Below are 20,764 nucleotides of genomic sequence, written 5' to 3' on the forward strand. Positions count from 1 at the left end.
AAGGGAAAATGCTACTCTTAGTTTAAAAAATAAGAGCTGTTTTAATACTTTCAGCACATCATATGAGTACTTCTTAAAAATTCATGTACATATATGCTCACATTTAACTATTTACACATGCATTTTATAAGTAGTTAAAAATTCTAAAGTATAATTTCCAAAATGGTAAAATCATGACTCTCATATAAATACAAACAACAAGAACAGCAATCATGAGTTAAAATGTTAAGTGCCAGGGATTTTATTTAACATATTAACGAGGAAACCAGTAAGAAGTGAAAATCAATTCATAATAGAATCTGACTTACAGAGATTTATATTCTCTACTGGAAAAAAATTGTTTTGCATTGCCAAGAACAGGAATCAATTACATTGTTATGGGCAGAAAACATCTGCATTGTTTTCAGTTTTCTACAATTTAACTTTTATCCCTACAGAGCTGTAAAATAGCCTAGTCAATCAAACATGACAAAAAGTACACACTCATATAGAATCAGATAAACCCTCTAGGGCCCCTAAACATTCAGCATTCCCTTGAAAAGAAACCCAGTGATTTTTTTTTGTCCATTTCCAAGTCTTTGACAAATTTTTCTGATACATTTTACTAATTAGTAAACTGAATTAAAACTATTACAATTAAAATTTTAATTTCTTTAATTCTCTTTCTTATGCATCCCCTAGAAATGTTTAGTAAAGTGTGCTGAATTTAATGTGTATATGGTCAAGGTATATCACAAAATATTTGAGGTAGTACAAGCTTTAGAAACTTCAGACCAGTCTAAATGATAAAACATTAATAAATTATAAAACATCATGAAATACTGATATACAAAATAGGAAAAACTGTATAAAGAAATGATGAGTTGGGGGCTTCCCTGGTGGTGCAGTGGTTGAGAGTCTGCCTGCCGATGCAGGGGACACGGGTTCGAGCCCTGGTCTGGGAAGATCCCACATGCCGTGGAGCAATTGGGCCTGTGAGCCACAACTACTGAGCCTGCGCGTCTGGAGCCTGTGCTCCGCAACAAGAGAGGCCGCGATAGTGAGAGGCCCGCGCACCGCGATGAAGAGTGGCCCCCACTCCCTGCAACTGGAGAAAGCCCTCGCACAGAAACGAAGACCCAACACAGCCAAAAATAAATAAATAAATAAAATAAAATATTAAAAAAGAAAAACAACCAAGTGTTGATGACTAGTCCTCTAAAAAAAAAAAAAAAAGAAATGAAGAGTAATTCAATATAAAATCATAGTCCCAAACTCAAATGTCCATAGAGAAACAAGCTGTCAAATAAAGCATGATCAACTCGTTTTTCCATCGGTAACTTTTCTAAAGTTGAGAAAATTTTAAGGGAGAAAATCTTAAAACTGAGAAAATTCCATCTGCTGAACTAAATTCCCCTTCTCAACTAAAAAATGATTTTCATCATCTTAGTATTACAATGGAACAACTAAATCCAAATCATAGAAGCATAGTTTGACTAAGTATTTCAGTGACCCTCCAAGGTCACATAACTACTTAGATATTCAACAAAACTTGCTGTTATAAAAATTATAATTCACAGTAGTCCTACCTTACATAAAACATAAAATATCATAAAAACATAAACATAAAAATATTTTAATAATTTCTGGACATGGTAATGAATGAAGTGATTAACTACTAGACACAAGCACATTGAAGGAATCCTTGATTTTTTAGATTATTGTCTTGAAAGAGAACAATTATTTCTTGGAACTGAGCATCACAAATTTGTAGGAAATTGATTATTTGCAAGTTTTCATTCAATAAATATCCGGTATGCCATGTGTGAATTAACTCTACATGTAGCAGCATAACATAGTGATTAAGAACATAAACATTACAACCTCGCCAGAGCAAGCCATCAGCTCTACTGTTTTTAGATACATGATCTTGAGCACGTCATTAACCTTTATATGCCTCCATTTCCTTGGCAAGTTACTTAATCTGTATATGCCTCAATTTCCTCACCTGTAAAATGAGATATTAACATATATAAAACACTTAAGGAAGAAACTGGGCACAAAGGAAGCATTACCAACATGTTTGTCAAATCACTGGTTCTAAACATGTGGTCCTCAGACCAGCAGCAGCATCCAGAAACTTGTTACAAAACCTTCTGACACATCACAGTCCTAACTGATTAAGAAACTCAGGTAGGGCCCAACAATATAAGCTTTCACAAAAAATCTTCCAGGTGATTCCAATGCGCACTAAAGTTTGAGAGCCATTGGTGTAAATTAATAAGATTTTATCTCTTTCTCTCTGGACTTTAATACAATGTCATTCATATACATAGCCATTGGTATACTTGGTGTTTTGCACACCTCATTTTTTATCACAAAACATCTCAAAGATTTGGTTTCAAAACTAACGGTAACTTCACATCTACTAGGATAGTTATAATAAAAAAAACCAGATAATAACAAGTATTGCCCAGGCTGTGGAGAAACTGGACCCTTCAAACATTGCTGGTGAGAATGTAAAATGACGCAGTCACTTTGGAAAACAATCTGACAGTTCTTCAAAAAGATAGCCACTGAGTAACCTCATGACGCAGCAATTCCACTCCTAGACATATACCTATGAGAACTGAAAACATGTTCACACTAAAACTTGTACATAAATGTTCATAACAGCATTATTCATAATAGCCAAATAGTGGAAACAACCCAAATGCACATGAAGTGATTAATGAATAAACAAAATGTGGTATATGACACAATGGAATCCTATTCAGCTATAAAAAGGAATAAAGTACTAATACATGCCACAATATGAATGAACCTTGAAAACGTTATGCTAAGTCAAACTTAATCCCAAGAGACCACATATTGTATGATTCCATTTATATGAAATGGCTAGAATAGGCAAATCTATAGATTCAGAAAGTAGATTAGTGGTTGCCTAGGGCTTGGGGAAGTGGAAGGAAAAACTGCTGATGGATACATGGTTTCTTTAGAAGATGATAAAATTGATTGTGGTGATAATTGCATAACTCTGACTATATGACAAAAATATTTAATTGTGCACTTTAAATACGTGAATTATGTGGTATGTGAATTATATCTCAATAAACCTGTTATTTAAAAAGCCTAGGGCTTCCCTGGTGGCGCAGTGGTTGAGAATCTGCCTGCCAATGCAGGGGACACGGGTTCGAGCCCTGGTCTGGGAGGATCCCACATGCCGCAGAGCAGCTGGGCCCGTGAGCCACAATTACTGAGCCTGCGCGTCTGGAGCCTGTGCTCCGCAACAAGAGAGGCCGCGATAGTGACAGCCCAGCGCACCGCGATGAAGAGTGGTCCCCGCTTGCCACAACTAGAGAAAGCCCTCGCACAGAAACAAAGACCCAACACAGCCATAAATAAATAAAATTTTAAAAATAAATAAATAAATAAATAAAAAGCCTAAAGGCTATGCCAAAATGTTATTGATGGAAAATATTTGTAAAATAAAAACTGATGCAATAACAAAAATCGGTACCTAAATCCTAAATTATATTATCCTGAAAGTGAGGGAGGGAAGAAAAGGGCAAAAGGAAAGGTGTTAAATTCTTCACACATTTGACAGGGGAGTCAGGAGACACTGAGATATTGTTTTAATCTTGATTAGAGTAAAAACTAAAGTTTTTATATAAAAACTATAGTTTTTAAAAACTATAACCATTAATAATATTGAAAACAAAATGTATATCCTCCAAATTAATAGAAAAAAGAAACTAGAAGGATTTACATTTAGATGTTAACTAGTTACCTCACAACTATGGCACTATGAGTGATTTTTATTTCCTCTTCATTTTCCACATTTTCTACAAAGGGTTGTTTTATCTTCGTGTAAGTCTGCTTACCTTTGTGACTCTGACTTTTTTAAAATCTAATTTTATTTACTTATGTATTCACTTATGGTTAATTTTTAATATGCTAATAGATTCAGGTAATTTAAAATTCAAAAGATACAAAAAGGATGGTGAAAAGTCTTGCTGCTACCAGTGTACTCAGCCCCCAGCCACCACCACAAGCATGGAGTCTACAAATAGTAGCAGTTACTTCTTGGGTATCTTTGTTGACATATTTGATGCACATATATTAATTCTTTTCTGTCTTTTTAATACAAATACAGTGTAACATATACACTGTTTTGTATCTTCCTTTTTTCATTCAACAATGTATCTTAGAGATTGTCCCATATCAGTACCTGCAGAGCTTCCTCTTTCTTTTTAATGGCTACATGGTAGTTCACTGCATGGATTACCATAATTTATTGAGCCTCATATTCACATACTACTTTTATAATTGGCAAGAACAGCAAAGTGATTTTGGAGAAAAAACTATCTTTTAATCTCAGGCTCTTCTTCCTCATTCTTTTTTTTTTTTTTTTTCCTTTTCCAAGTGACTGTCTTCTACATGTTCACTGGGTGAATGCAATCACTCTACTAGTTTGCCCATCATATCTAGATGGGTGATTTCCACATTTATGGCTCTCTCCTAACTTTGAAGCCCATATTTCTAACCGTCTACTAGACAACTTCACTTGGTATTCCACTAATATTTTAAATTTAACATGTCTAAAATTAAAAACTTTTTACCACATAAACCTGCTCCTCTCTCACCACATCCATTCATATATTAATACAATAAAATTTTATTGAATCATGGCTTATACACAAGACATGGTGCTAATCTTAGATCCTATCCAAAAGAATCTTACAGCCTAGAAAAGCCAGCGAGACATGTATCTTTGTTCATACCTCTGTGATAGCACATATATTTTTGTTGTAAATAGTGATGACAGACTAACCAAGATAAATAAAAGGTAGCAGTAGAAAATAACATTGGAATGGATGTTGAGGTCAGAATATAGACCCTTAATTATAGACTTAATTATATCAACTTAAATCTGTATAAAATGGAAAGCTCCAGAAATTTTTGAGCAGGAGAGTGTCTACATTCCATTTTCAGATGATGGATCCGGCCATGATGTGTAAAATGGATTTAACAGGGGAACTATTCAAGGATGGGAGAAGGATATAATAAATCTATTAAACAGATGATTTGAACCTGAACAGACATAGTGGAAGACTGAAACTCAAGGCTTTGATCAGGCTGGCTTTGATCAGGCTACAGAGTTTTGTCTCGGAATATGATACTTTTGTGCTTATCAGGTTTCAGTCACACAAGACACTAACCATGCCCAAATACATGCCCCACCCTGGCTCCACTGTTTTCCAAGGCCTAGCTCAAAAACTTTTGAGGAAGAATTTCCCCTTTTCCCTCAGCTAAAATGAACTGCTGTAACTTACTGGTGCCACTTAATCATTCTTCCCCCACCAAGCTGTAAACTCCTTGAGGTAAGGGATTACCCATTATTTACTCTGGTTTTCCAGAAATTTAGCACACTGCCTGACACATACTAAGCACCCTATATAAATGTTGACTTATACTGGCACAGTGGAAAATGCATGGGTTTTTGGAGTTTGACAGACTTAAGGACTCAATCCCAGCTGAGCCATTCGCTCGGTAGCTCTATGCTTATGGGCAAGTATTTAACTTTTCTTAAGCTTCATTATCTATAAAATAAAAATTCTTGCAAATTGTTGTGAAGCTTTGAGATCAGTTATTTAAAAAGCACCTAGCAAAGTATATAGCACATAGTGGATATTCAATATATAAGTTATAATAATGGCTCCAGGAAATTTTTTTTAGTCTCGGGTAAAACAGCAGATTTTTTTGTACAGAGCTTTTATTTCTTCTTTAGGTTTGTTAACTATGTTCAGTTATGACTCCCCTTAGTTGAGGAATATCAATGTATGCACTCAACAAACATTTATGAATGCCTACTACATGCTAAGCATTGAATATACAAAACTGAGGAAGGCATGGTCTCTATACTCAGGAAAATTATTTTAAAATCCTATTAGTAACAGGGTCTCCTCTCCTTGTCTTTATTTTACTACCCAAGAAAGAAGGAAACTGCAGAGTTTCTGGGCCTTATATGAGATACAACTCTGTTACATTGTATAATTTCATATTTCCTATATTAATTAAAAAAATATTAACTACCCTGTGGCAGGCATTGTTCTAGAAGATACAGAAACAAAAAAAATGAAGATGAAACAGTTACAATCCTGAAAAAGGTATTTTAGAGTATCTTCTTCTTGTTTTTAAAAACAAGGAAGATCGGGCTTCCCTGGTGGTGCAGTGGTTGAGAATCCGCCTGCCAACGCTAGGGGACACGAGTTCGAGCCCTGGTCTGGGAAGATCCCACATGCCGCGGAGCAACTAGGCCCATGAGCCACAACTACTGAGCCTGCACGTCTGGAGCCTGTGCTCCGCAACAAGAGAAGCCGAGATAGTGAGAGGCCCGCGCACCGCGATGAAGAGTGGCCCCCGCCTGCCGCAACTAGAGAAAGCCCTCGCACAGAAACGATAGACCCAACACAGCCAAAAACAAATAAATAAAAATTTAAAAAAAAAACAAGGAAGAAGAGTATTACCGAGTTTTTCTGCCACATATGCAGTTCTATTACACTGCATAATTTCATCCTTACCTATAGCCTTCTGTATATGAAACTGAATAAAATCTGATGAAACGATCCAGACTTTATTATCTCCTGCGTTACTTCTTGGATTTTAATCTTGTTTTATGATAACTTGAAAATTTAGCCATCCAGGTACCAACAATTCTGGTGAAGAAATAAAAGGTCACTAGCTCATTAAAACTTTCTGGACTTTCATCAGTTAGTAAAGTTATAACTATTTACTAACTACTAACCTTACTGATGGCCCTTTTTTATTTCATAATTCTTTCAGAAGTCTACATTACCTATTCAGCCATCCTATTTGTTTATTGATAACAAAAGTAAGGATTCTAAATTATATATATTATAGTCTGTCAAACCCTTTGAGTATGAACTGTAGTCCATCCTAGAAAATTCTGTAACTTAACTGTATGTCATTGTAGTTATGATAATAGAAATTTGGTAGAATCATGGAGTTAGGCAAAATATTATAAATAATTTAATTAATAGTAAAGAGCAAGCAACCACTTCCCAAAAATACCTTTTCTCCTCATGGGTTTACTCTTCTCCTCCTTGATTTAAGGTTTATTCTTACCACAGAACTAACTGATAAAGATACCCTTGCTTGGTTATAATATATGACCCTACCTTAGATTTTAAAAAATATTATCCTAATTAGAATTGTTATTCCTTTGCTTCCAAAATAAAAGAGCAAACTTTGAATACATGACTGCATAAATTAAAGAACTCTCTTCCACTAGTCACAGTTCTATAAAAGATTCAGTGATCATCTGAAATCTAGGAAAGTAATACTATTTCTGCACAGGCAGTCAAACTAGAGTAATTGCTGAGATCAGAAGCTAATAGTTAAGTAGTTTCACAGGCTTCTCTCAGTACCAAAATGCACTCTTCATCTGTATTGTCTGTAAAGACTGTACTTACTTTTGTTTTAAAACAAAATTAAAATTCTGAACAAGGTCAGAAAGCTTCAGAATAAGTAAAGAAAAAGGAGGTTCAGGTTCAGGCCTAGTTAAAACTTCAGATACCTTGACACTCCATGAATTAAACTCCAGTATCCTAGTAATACCTATAGATTCAGTGCTTTCTTTCTGACAGTTGTTGGTGGGGAGAGGGGAGAAGGGGGAAGGGCTGCTTAATGGGTATTGACAGTTCCTTTTGGGGTGATGAAAATGTCTTGGAACTAGGAAGAGGTGACGGTTGCACAGCACTGTTTATGTACTAAGTGCTACTTAACTGTACACTTTAAAATGGTTAATTTTTTATAATGTGAATTTCACCTCAATTTTTTTTAAAAGTATCTCTTAAAAATAAAAGAAAAAGATACAGGGCTTTTTCGCAGAGATGGACTTCACTTTGCTAAGGCCCCCAAAGTACAAAGCCTACATACCAGCAGCGAGGTTGAAGAGGGTCACTCCCACTTCACATAAAGCCGCGTAGAAAGCTTACAGGATTCCCTCAAATGAACCCTAGTTACAGTAATGGCCAATTAACTGGCATTTAACACCAATATGAACTCATTTCAGTGAGAATGAGAAAGCGGGAAAACGTTTGTCGGGAGTTTTTTAAAAGCTGCCCCACCGATTTAGAAATCACCTACGAGCTATAGAGAACACCACGGGAGAAACGGTAGGAGCCATATTTTTTTCTGAACGGTTTTTGTCTTGCGGTGACTGTACTCGTGAGGATTCAATAAGCCTCAAACATTACCTTTAAACCTAGGTGCTTAACTATAACGAATGCATTTGTCAATGGGGCAGCGTCTCACAGGGAAATGCGAAAACCCAGCATAAGCCTCTTTCTGTAGCGACGAAGCTTGAGCCCAAAGCTCACCGCCATATCCACCCGCGGAAAAGCTCCCTCCACCAGCCGAGGAAGGCGGAGCTTCGGCGGGCACTCCCGCCACACAGCGCGAGCTGCGCTGCCGGGCTTCCTGGGATTTGTAGTTTTAGTCAACCCTCCATCTCCTTTGTTCAGGCGGTATGTGGTGAACCAGAAAACTACAACTCCCAGAGCGCTCCGGGGTGGAGAGCGCCCGCGGCGGTGACGACAGTGGCGGAGAAGACCCGGAGAGGCTCTGCGTTGTGGAGTGGCGCTGCTTGGGCTGGTGGCAGACTGCAGGCTGCTGGCGACGCGGTTGAGGAGAACGGCGAGTGGGTTCGGCATTTCCCGTTGGGGTCTCTGCAACGATGAGTGCTGCCAGAGAGTCCCATCCGCACGGGGTGAAGCGATCAGCCTCCCCAGACGACGATGTAAATAACAATGGCGGAGTGGTGGAGGGTTGAGGCCTACTAAAGGCTGGGGTAGGCCGGGAAGGGTAGATGAAGACGGAGGAAGCGCCTGAGGTGACCTGAAGGGGGAGGGCCGAGGGGGAGGACCCAGAAGAATGGGAAATATCCCTTTTTCTTAATTTGAGTTGGAATGTTTGAAGAGGTCCACACGCTAAGAGCCGGAGGCCTGCGTAGGAAGGGGAATCGAGGAAGGAAATCCTGAATGGTTGAGAAGTGAAAGAGCTTAGTCAAGGGACCATGTTTGCCTGTTCGGGGGCTGATGAAGCTTCTTTATGGGGCCTTTATATTCAGTAGAAACGGCAAGATCCTCCCTGTTTTAGGCTTAAAATGCTCCTGTGATAAAGTCAAGATGTTCATGCAAATTTGGACAGATTTTTCTGGCCGGGATTATTTTTGCAATGTACTATTAAGAGTTAAGCTTAACTGTACTGTTAAGAGTAAACCAAGAAAATATTGAACGGAAAAATGGTACCAGGGGAATAATTTGGTACTGGCGCACCGTGCTGAGGCCTAAGACGTTGAGACGTAGAAGCCCGTTTCGATGTCAAGTACCTCTCTTCCCTCTCCTCCCTCCCCCTACAGTTGCCAGTTTAAATTGCAAAGCATTCATTCCTTAAAGTAAACCATTAAATATTTACTGCTGCGCCAGGTGTTGGGAATTCAAAGATGAATAACTGTGGTGTTTATCCTAGGCCTTTTGTGTATTTGTACTAGCTCCTAGCGCGGTGTTATGGACGCTGCAGTAACCAGTAAACGTAAAACTAGGTCCTTCATACAATGGATAAATGCCATGGAAACGTTGATGGGGAAATGGGGGGGGGGCGATGGAGAGGTCATAGTTAAGAGTGATGAAGGGAGGACATCTAGTTTTCTTTAGGTTGTTTAAAGCGCTGTCAGTTTCTGAATGTGTAGAGTTTATTTTCTATAGTGCAGTTGAGTGCCTTTCATAATATTTTACTTTGCGAACCATAAAAAGCTTACTGAACACTGTTAGTGCATCAGTTGTAGCAAATGAGATGATGTTAAGACTCATCCTTCTTTGGGTAAGTGGTGGGGTTAGGTCCAGAATAGTAAGGCTCTTTACTGAAATTGATTTTAGCTGTGCAGAAAGATTAGTAATCAGTAAAGATTTGGGGGTAAATAGTTATATAGTGAGATTTATTCATTCCCGCTGTTCCCCCCTACAACTGGCTTTGAGATCTTTTCTTGTTAATATGGTAGGCCAGTACCTACCAGGAATGTTATCTAGGCTTTTGAGTAACCTGGGTGCCCTTTTAAAAACTATTACATTGTTTTCCTCCTGGTATTTAACTGTGACTTGATTGCTAGAATGTCAAGCACCTGTTTTGCTAGAATCAAAGAAATAATATTTTAGTTTGACAGAAAACTCTAGGTGATATTAGGTAATTTAACAAAGTTAAAGGGATTGAGTAATTAAATCTCTACAGCTTTTGATGGGATCAGTTTAAACTAGATGACCTTTAAGACCTTTTCCAATCCTATAAGCATTCCCTTTGAAAGAGGTGGTTACAGTTGCAATTCAAGATTAGGTCCTAGGACCTTAACACATTATCTGAAAAGGATTATGTTGCTAATTCTGTATTTTAGTGCAATACAGTAGTAACTTGTTCCTTGACAGTGATTTTTTTTTTTTTAGTCAGTTTTTTTAATATTAATTTTATTTTTGTTGGTAATTGGGAGTTATCTTTAAGTGCTTGTGTTTTTAATCTTTTAAGCATAATATATATTTTAAGAGATTTTATTTATTTATTTATTGGCTACGTTGGATCTTCCGTTGCTGTGCACGGGCTTTCTCTAGTTGTGGCGAGCGGGGGCTACTCTTCGTTTCGATGCAAGGGCTTCTCATTGCAGTGGCTTCTCTTGTTGCAGAGCACAGGCTTTAGGAGCGCAGGCTTCAGTAGTTGTGGCACTCGGGCTTCAGTAGTTGTGACTCACGGGCTCTAGAGCGCAGGCTCAGTAGTTGTGGCGCACAGGCTTAGTTGCTCCACAGCATGTGGGATCTTCACAGACCAGGGCTCGAACCCGTGTCCCCTGAATTAGCAGGCGGATTCTTAACCACTGCACCAGCAGGGAAGCCCCAGAATAATACATGTTTAAGTTTTTAAAATATATGTCTACGTTTAGAAAATCAACCAGTTGTAGTGTGTAGTTTGGTCAACAATTTCTAATGAACCTCTGCATGTAAAAGATAATCAAAGTTTTCTTTGCCCACTGACCTCACACATTTAATGGGGGTAACAAATCATTGAATCCAGTTGTAGGAAAATGCTGACAATGGTAGAAATAAATTCTAAGAGTTACTACAGTGTGTACTGAGGAGGAGGTAAATTGACTGCTGTTCTATAATAAAGGTATTAAGGATGAAGCCAACTTAAAAATGGTTTCATTGGTTTGATTGGAGGGGAGAATTGAAAGCTATCTTTCAGGAAGTAAGAGGAATGGGGAGGTTAATTTCAGTAACTGGTGGAGAATCTCTAAGAATGTATCAGGCACCCATGTGCTTTTTAGAATGCAGCACTTGAGCAAGGTACTTGCTACTCTATGCCAGGTCCAGGGAACAGTGATTTAGTGAGAATCAGAACTTAAGCTTCACTGGTACTTTGGTTTTTGGTTTTTTGTTTTGTTTTGTTTTGTTTTAACTATATTGAGCCAGAAACAGTTAAGAACTAACTAGTCTATGAAAAAATATGAACTGTCAGATGGAAAGAAGTAGAGATTTGGAACTTAGGTAGCCAAAATCATGAGAGCATGCCACCAAAAGGAATAACCATAAGTGGGTGTCCAGTATGGTACAAATACTTCAACTCTCATATGCCCAGGAGGGATGGTCATCGTTGTTTGATGTATGTATTATTCTATTAGTCTTTTATGAATAATATTCAGGAGTGAGAATAAAAGGATAGTAAAAACAACTGTATTAGAAATTTTGATATGAACTTAACCATAGCAAACCTAGTTTTCTTGATTTTTCACTATATATATATATATATATATATATATATATATATATATATACCCAAAATGTTTAGCATTCTCTGAATATAGCTAACAGCTTATCAGTTGTCATGTGTGAAACTGAAACATATAATTTCAGATTTCAAAGCTGTTTCTAATAGATTTTAGCTTTATTTTAGTTCTTGGATTTGCATCATCAAAATATGATACTTGAAGAATTTTTTTGAAGCGTTTTCATTGCTCATAGTTTTGTGTCAAACGGGGTTTGTCTTCTTTGCTCTGTAATTGCAAAACATTTTCATTTTTAGATTATAAACTCAATTAGAATGATCAATCCAATGAATGTTTTCATTTCTATATTCCTTCTAGTCACCTGCCCTCAGCATTTGTCCACTTACAAACCATATCAAGTAAATTTTGGTGTAAAATTATAAAAGACGATATTAAATAGTCACATACCTCTTTAGAAAAATGGGATGGTCCAGGCTGTTGTTGCAATATTGCAAAATATTGCAAGATGAAGTTCTTCCTGTTGAATGGCTTTCTAGATAAAAGTACCATATTTTTTTTGTCTTTTTTGTCTCTCATTGACTCCCGGGTTGGAGAAAAGTTATCTAGTATTTCATCATCCAAAAACTCATAGTTTAATTGCAGTTAAGTTTGCCATTATCATTAGTTTAGACACTACCTGTCATTTTGCGTTCACCTTGTTATTCGTCTAATAATTGTGAAATGCCTCCTGTCAGTTTTCAGTTTTTTACTCGGTTGTCATTATGAGTAGAAATTAAAATTTTCAACAAAGAGAGCTAGAAGCATACAACAGAGGGGTGATGTCTTGAAAGGTGATGCAGCACTTTGGACAACACGATGAGAAAGCTTTTCTACCACTTTTCTATCTTACTATTTTAGTCATTTTTAGCATATTTTGAAATGATTAATGAACTATAATGAAATAATTCTTAAATTTGTTTAAATATATAGGGGAAAAATATCGCTAGGATTTCATAATATATATCAGATTTATAAAAGGGTTCAATAGACCCATTTGATAATTACAAGATAGAATGAGTTTTATTCTATTCTTTTTAAAAAAAATTTAGTAAATTTCCTCTATGTTCTTTGGAAGACCTTTAAGTAAGAATAAAAGTCCTAACAGGGACTTCCCTGGTGGCACAGTGGTTAAGACTCTGCACTCCCAATGCCCGGGCCTGGGTTTAATCCCTGGTCAGGGAACTAGATCCCACATGCATGCCACAACTAAGAGTTTGCATGCAGTAGCTAAGGAGGCAGCCTGCCACAACTAAGACCAGGCCCAACCTAAAAAAAAAAAAAAAAAAAAAAAAAAAGTCCTCACACTTCAGTCCTTACAAATAGGGAAACTGTTCAAAAAAGAAACTGAAATTGGGTCCAGTTGACTCTGATATTGTATTGTTCTTTAGAATATCACTATAGCCAGAGTTTTAAGTTCAGTTAACAGCTGTAGCAGCCTCCTGGGTTCAAAGTATTAGGTACCCTAGGGCCCTGCAAGGCTCTAAGGCAGTAGGTCTCAAAGTGTGGTACCCTACATCAGCAGCATCAGCATCTCTTAGGAATTTGTTAGAAGTGAAATAAATCTTCAAGCCCCACCCCAGATCTGCTAAGTCTGAAACTCTTGAGGTGTAGCTCAGCAGTTTGTATTTTAACCAGCCCTCCAGGTAATTCTTATAGTATAAACTTTTGAAAACCAGATCTCTGGCTGCAAAAGAACTAAAGGACTTTCCCTTAAGGTAACAGAAAAGGAGTATATTCTAATTCGAATATTATGCATATGCTTAACTTCCTAAGCAAGAGTGAGTCCAGTTTATAGTGAAAACTGACAGGGGGAAAAAGCTTGGGATTTACTGGTAGACTGTAAATTTTTAAATATTTATTACTATGCAAAAAAGATTAATTGGCTAATTTCTTTTCCAGCTTGGATCTAGCAATTGGGAGGCAGCAGACTTAGGTAATGAAGAAAGAAAACAAAAGTTCTTGAGACTTATGGGTGCAGGAAAGGTAAGCATCAGACAGAATACGTTTTTATCTTTTCTGTGAAAATAATGCCTTTTTTTATGTATGTTAAGTGAGAAGGAATGGATACACTTGGATCCCATGTTACTGTTCTGCATGACTACTTTAGGCTTTCGGAAATATAGCTGACCTCACTGAGCTGCTTCTAGGATTCTCAGTGCCACTGGGTGGTAATGTTTAGAGACTGCATAGGGAAAAAATTTGGTTTGAGGAGACTCCCGTGGAAGAAAGAAAACATGGAAGTTCATGATTTGCCATCTGTTAGCCTGATAATTTGATACAGGGTACTTCTGGGCAGACCATTTGGTAGGTCTTTCATATTTTATAGCTCCTTCCAGCCCTTGAAGTAGTAGCCAAGGGAATAGCCTTTGTCAAAAACTTAATTTTAAAAATGTTCAATATATTTTGAAATCTTTTTCAGTTCGATTAACGTAATAGAAGATATAAAATATAGGGGCCAGGAAACATCACCTGTTGGAAAAAACTCTTGTTCCTAGCAATTAATTTTTACATGCAAATACAGTGATCTCTAAATACTGATTTTTTTTGTAAGCAAGTACATTTATTTTCCTAACACTGTCCCAGTAGTATTTCTGCAAACCTGATGTGGAAGAAAAAGGAAAACTTTTTTCTCTTTTAAGCTCTTTAGAAAGAAGTTCTACCCTTTGTTTTTGTTATTTATGTGGGAATGCATTTTACCAACAGCTATTGACTACTACATGCCAGGCACTGTACTAGGTCCTGGATGGGGGGGGGGGTCACGTAGATCAGTAACATAAGTTTGGAGCTGTCATGTGCTGGAGGAAACTAGATAATAACAATATAGAATTATAATTGCTGTGGAATCAACAGACAAGGGAAGCTCACTCTGGCTTAGCAGCACAAGAAAGCTTCCCAGAAATAGAATTGATCTGAATCTGAGGGGATTAAGAGTTAGCCAGACTAGAACAGTGGATTTGGGCATAGGGAGATATCATGTAAGATGTTAAGACCTATACAAAGGAAGCATTTGTATAATATCACATTAATCCAGATTTCCCAATAATTTGTGATTTGTCATAGAAAGTAGTCTGAAGTTTCTCTTGGTTCATGCAAATAAAAGATTTTGTTAAGGATATATAAAGTAATAGTTTAAGGGTATGCTCAACCTAGTAGGATCACATTTCTTTAAGTACCTAGGAAGAACACCCTAACATAAAATGTATGAAATTTTGCTACCAGTAGTCAATTGTATCTCAATAAAACAGGGCGGGGGTGGGTGGAGAACAGATTGAACAATTAAAAAAAAAAATTTGGCTGCCGATAAATGGGCATAGCATATGTTAAATTCTTTGCTAACAAGGGCAAAGATCATAGCTTTGATCTTTTACGTAGGCTGTTGAGATTTATACTGTTTTGTGGCCCCAAAGTACATTCCTAATCCTAGCCACTGAGTATTCTATTGGTCACAGGGAGAACCAACTGAGAAAGTATGATAGACCAGTGCAATACTATCATCTTAGAATAACTTGATGCCATTATGTATATTCAAATCTTGTTATGAGGTGTCTTCTGCAATCTAAAGGAGCAAACTACTGAATTGTTGATTGGCTTTTGTGCTAATAACATGTAAGGCAATAAGCATTAATGCTTGAACCTTTTCAGGAGTATCATCTTTGGGTATGGAGAATGTGTCATGATTTCACAATAGGGTGATTTGTTATTTACTATATATCTTCACAGATAATTGGTTAAGATTGCTTTGCAAAGTCAAATTTAATCTCACTTTCACTCAGTTTTAGTGAACAATTTCCCCTTTTTTTCAGTTGGTTTTTTTTTTTCTTAATTGAGGTATAACTGATTTACAATGTTGTATTAGTTTCAGGTATACAGCGAAGTGATTCAGTTATGCATATATATAGATAGACAGATATTCTTTTTCAGATTCTTTTCCATTATAGTTCATTACAAGATCTTGAATATAGTTCCCTGTGCTATATAGTAGGACCTTGTTGTTTATCAATTATATATATATATAGTAGTTTGTTAACCCAAAATTCCAAATTTATCCCTCCCACCTCCTTTCCCCTTTGGTAACCATAAGTTTGTTGTCTATGTCTGTAAGTCTGTTTCTGTTTTGTAAATAAGTTCATTTGTATCATAATTTTTAGATTTCACATATAAGTGATATCATAATATTTGTGTCTCTCTGTCTGACTTCACTTAGTATGATACTCTCTAGGTCCATCCATGTTGCTGCAAACGGCATTATTTCATTCCTTTTTATGGCTGAGTAGTATTTCATTATATATGTGTGTGTGTGTGTGTGTGTGTGTGTGTATATACCACTTCTTCTTTATCCATTCACCTGTTGATGGACATTTAGGTTGCTTCCATGTCTTGGCTGTTGTAAATACTGCTGCTATGAACATTGGGATACATATATCTTTTTGAGTTAGTTTTCTCTAGATAATATGCCCAGAAGTGGGATTGCTGGATCATGTGGTAACTCTACTTTTAGTTTTTTAAGGAACATCCATACTGTTCTCCATAGTGACCACACCAGTTTACATTCACACCAACAGCATGGGAGGGATCGTTTTTCTCCACACCCCCCTCCAGCATTTATTATTTGTAGACTTTTTGATGATGACCATTCTGATCAGTGTGAGGTGATACCTCCTTGTAGTTTTGATTTGCATCTCTCTAGTAATTAGTGATGTTGAGCATTGTTTCATGTGCCTGTTGGCCATCTATTTGTCTTCTTTGGAGAAATGTCTATTTAGGTCTTCTGCTCGTATGTTAATTGGATTGGGTTGTTTTTGTTTTTTGTTTTGTTTTGGGTATTGAGCTATACGAACTATTTGTATATTTTGGAAATTAATGCCTTGTTGGTTGCATCATTTGCAAATATTTTCTCCCATTCCATAGGTTGTCTTTTCATTTTGCTTATGGTTTCCTTTGCTCTGCAAAAGCTTTTAAGTTCAATTAGGTTCCATTTGTTTACTTTTGTTTTATTTCCATTACTCTAGGAGACGAATCCAAAAAAATAATGCTGCAATTTGTGTCAAAGAGTGTTTGGCCTGTGTTTTCCTCTAGGAGTTTTGTAGTATATGGTCTTACATTTATGTCTTAATGCATTTTGAGTTTATATTTGTATATGGTGTTAGAGGATGTCCTAATTTCATTCTTATGCATGTAGTTGTCCAGTTTTCCAAGCACCACTTCTTGAAATTAGTGGTTTTTTTCTCCATTGTATATTCTTGCCTCTTTTATCATAGATTAATTGACCATAAGTGTATGGGATTATTTCTGGGCTTTCTATCCCGTTCCATTGATCTCTGTCTGTTTTTGTGCCAGTACCATACAGTTTTGATTACTGTAGCTTTGTAGTGTAGTCTGAAGTCAGAGAGTGTGATTCCTCCAGCTCTGTTCTTAAAATTGTTTTGGCTATTTGGGGCCATACAAATTTTAAAATTATTTGTTCTAGTTCTGTGAAAAATGACATTGGTGATTTCATAGGGATTGCATTGAATCTGTAGATGGCCTTGGGAAGTATAGCCACTTTAACAATACAGAGTCTTCCACTTCAAGAACACGGTGTATCTTTCCATCTGTTTGTGTCATTTTTAGTTTCTTCTATTAGCATCTTATAGTTTTCACAGTACAGTTCTTTTGCCACCTTAGGTAGGTTTATTCCTAGGTATTTTATTCTTTCTGATGTGATGGTAAATGGGATTGTTTCTTTAATTTCTCTTTCTCATATTTCATTGTTAGTGTATAGAAATACAACCAATTTCTGTATATTAATTTTGTATCCTGCAACTTTACCCAATTCATTGATGAGGTCTAGTAGTTTTCTGGTGGCATCTTTAGGATTTTCTATGTATAGTGTCATGTCATCTGCAAACAGTGACAGTTTTACTTCTTCCTTTCCAATTTGGATTTCTTTTATTTCTTTTTCTTGTCTGATTGCTGTGCCTAGGATTTCCAGTACTATGCTGAATAAAAGTGGCAAGAGTGGGCCACCTTGTCTTCTTTCTGATCTTAGAGGGAATGGTTTCAGCTTTTCACCATTAAGTATGATGTTAGCTGTGGGTTTGTCATATATGGCCTTTATTATGTTGAGGTAGGTTCCCTCTATGCCCACTTTCTGGAGAGTTTTTATCATAAATGGATGTTGAATTTCATCAAAAGCTTTTTCTGCGTTTATTGAGATTGTCAACTGAAAAAAATGCACAACCTAGAAGTTGAGAATTATGTTTTATTTGGTGAATTTTCTGAGGACTTAAGCCTAGAAGACAGCCTCTCAGATTGCTCTGAGGGACTGCTCCGAAGAGGTAAGGGAGGAACCAGGATGTATAGGAGTTTTGCAATAAAAACCGGATAGTTGGAACATCAAAAGATTACTGTTAATTAAAGAAGCTGTTAAGGGAAACCAGACATGTCAAGTTAATGAATTTAACACTTTTCTACACGTAGGAAGATGCAAGACTGGACTCATTGAAATCATTCCTTTGATTTGCACCTTAACTATCTAGGGCCAGTATCCTTCTTTTCTCCATTCTGAATCCCCACAGGGTGCACGGTTGAGGGTAGCTGTAGTGGCTGCTGGTTTGATGGCTGCAACATCCTTTGTTTACTGATAGGGCAGCATTTTTCATTCACAGTGCTTCCCCTTGATCATAAATTCAACCAACGTTTGGGAGGCATTTCATGACCAATTTTGTCCCACAGTGCTAGGAAGGCTCATTCCTAGATCGGGCGAAGATTCTGTTGATAGGCCACTCAAATTTTTGGATTAGGACCTGTTAATAATCTAAAATTCTCTGGGTCACCTATCTTACTAGTCTGCTATGATCTAGAAAATGTTTTCTCTTGTTGCTTCTTTCCATACCGAGAGTTGAACTGTTACAGTTATCCTGTGTAGAGTTTTTTATATACGTATATATATATTTGCGTGTGTGTGTGTATATGATCAATTGTTTCAAGACCTTTAGCCATCATTAATTTTTTTGGAGACCTGGTTACACATTGGGTAAGAGACAATCTTATAAACTAGACAGGATAATTAATATAGTCAGTAACATTAATAAGGTCATAGTACAGCAGAGAGAGACACAGAGCATAAACAATTCAGGAACAAAGAGAACAAATTAAAACAATGATTAATGGATAACTAATAAGAACCTGCTGTATAAAAAAATAAATAAAGTTTTTAAAAAAGACAGTGATTAGTATAACTAGTTGTAATCTGGTCACAGTAAACCATCAAGTCCATAGGAGAGCCAGGTGGAGAAGCCAAATATGGAAGGATCAGGTAGAGAGGAAAAAATATGTTTTATTTTTGTTTATAAAAGAATACTTGATCAACTTGTAGGTCATAGCATAATAGAGGAAAAGTTTTTCTGGAAAACAAAGAGGAAAAGCCAATATATTTCCCCGAAAAAGTCATAAAGTTATAAATCATATTTATAAATTCATTCAGTCCCATGTAATTCCTGTTGATTTGGATGAAATAGTCAGGTTTTACATTAGTTTTGTCATTTCTTACAACATGACATTTCTTGTCATACCAGTTCAGTGGTATGATCTAAAAGTTATCAGAAACTTATATTTGTTAAAAAGTCCTTTTTATGAATCTTCTTGAAGATCTTCCTTTTATAAAAGCATCAGAATAAAACAATGACTATTTATAAATGACAGGACTTAAAATGGCATGGTTAAAGATCTGATTACAATGCAGTTGACAAGGAACTTGGATATTTCAATAATAACTAGAATTATGATTGATAACATTATACCAGGGTATCTCAGATTTTAGTAATTTCATATAAATTTTGGAATATCTGTATTAATGACATTTATACATACAATATAACATAAGGTTCATCACTAGTTACTTGGCAGTGCTTTGCAAGTATTGGGTTGGCCCAAAAGTTCGTTTGGTTTTTCCACAGGCTGTCTCCAGTAGCGCTTAGTTGTCTTTAACTTCATTCGAAACAGTTTTGTTAGATTGTATTGAGACAGTTGTCATATCAGTGTGCATTTAAAAAAAAAAACTTTATCAAAACTGGTGAATTTTTGTGTAGCCATTTTAATATTGAAGATGGAAGAAAAACAAAAATTTTGGCATATTATGCTTTATTATTTCAAGAAAGGTAGAAACGCAACTAAAATGCAAAAAAAGGGGCTTCCCTGGTGGCGCAGTGCTTGAGAATCTGCCTGCCAATGCAGGGGACACGGGCTCCAGCCCTGGTCTGGGAGGATCCCACATGCCGCGGAGCAACTAGGCCCGTGAGCCACAACTACTGAGCCTGCGCGTCTGGAGCCTGTGCTGCGCAACAAGAGAGGCCGCGACAGTGAGAGGCCCACACACCGCGATGAAGAGTGGCCCCCGCTCGCCGCAACTAGAGAAAGCCTTCGCACAGGAACGAAGACCCAACACAACCAAAAATATATAAATAAATAAATATTTTAAAAAAAATAAAATGCAAAAAAAGATTTGTGCAGTGTATGGAGAAGGTACTGTGACTGATTGAATGTGTCAGAAGTGGTTTGCAAAGTTTTGTGCTGGAGATTTCTCGCTGTATGATGCTCCGTGGTCAGGTAGACCATTTGAAGTTGACAGCAAACAAATCAAGACATTAATTGAGAACAGTCAGTGTTACACCACATGGAAGATAGCCTACATAGTCAGAATATCCAAATCAAGCGCTAAAAAATCATTTGCACCAGTTTGGTTATGTTCATCGCTTTGATGTTTGGGTTCCTCATAAGTTAAGTGAAAAAAACCTTCTTGACCATATTTCCACATGCGATTATCTGCTGAAACGTAACAAAAATGTTCCGTTTTTAAAACAAATTGTGACGGGTAATGAAAAGCGTATACTGTACAATAATGTGAAACGGAAGAGA

General features: G+C 36.7%; 1 protein-coding gene across 1 annotated transcript in view; it reads left to right on the forward strand.

Moving 5' to 3' along the window:
* Positions 1-8,592: 8,592 nt before the first annotated feature.
* Positions 8,593-20,764, forward strand: part of C8H11orf58 (chromosome 8 C11orf58 homolog) — a 30,713-nt gene continuing 18,541 nt past the window's right edge. Inside the window, exons 1-2 of the mRNA XM_036859563.1 lie at positions 8,593-8,803; positions 13,769-13,852. Coding sequence (XP_036715458.1) covers positions 8,741-8,803; positions 13,769-13,852 — 147 coding nt within the window. The 5' untranslated portion in view covers positions 8,593-8,740. The remainder of the gene's footprint in view (positions 8,804-13,768; positions 13,853-20,764) is intronic.

Source organism: Balaenoptera musculus, chromosome 8, assembly GCF_009873245.2.
Source record: "Balaenoptera musculus isolate JJ_BM4_2016_0621 chromosome 8, mBalMus1.pri.v3, whole genome shotgun sequence".
NCBI classification, from domain to species: domain Eukaryota; kingdom Metazoa; phylum Chordata; class Mammalia; order Artiodactyla; family Balaenopteridae; genus Balaenoptera; species Balaenoptera musculus.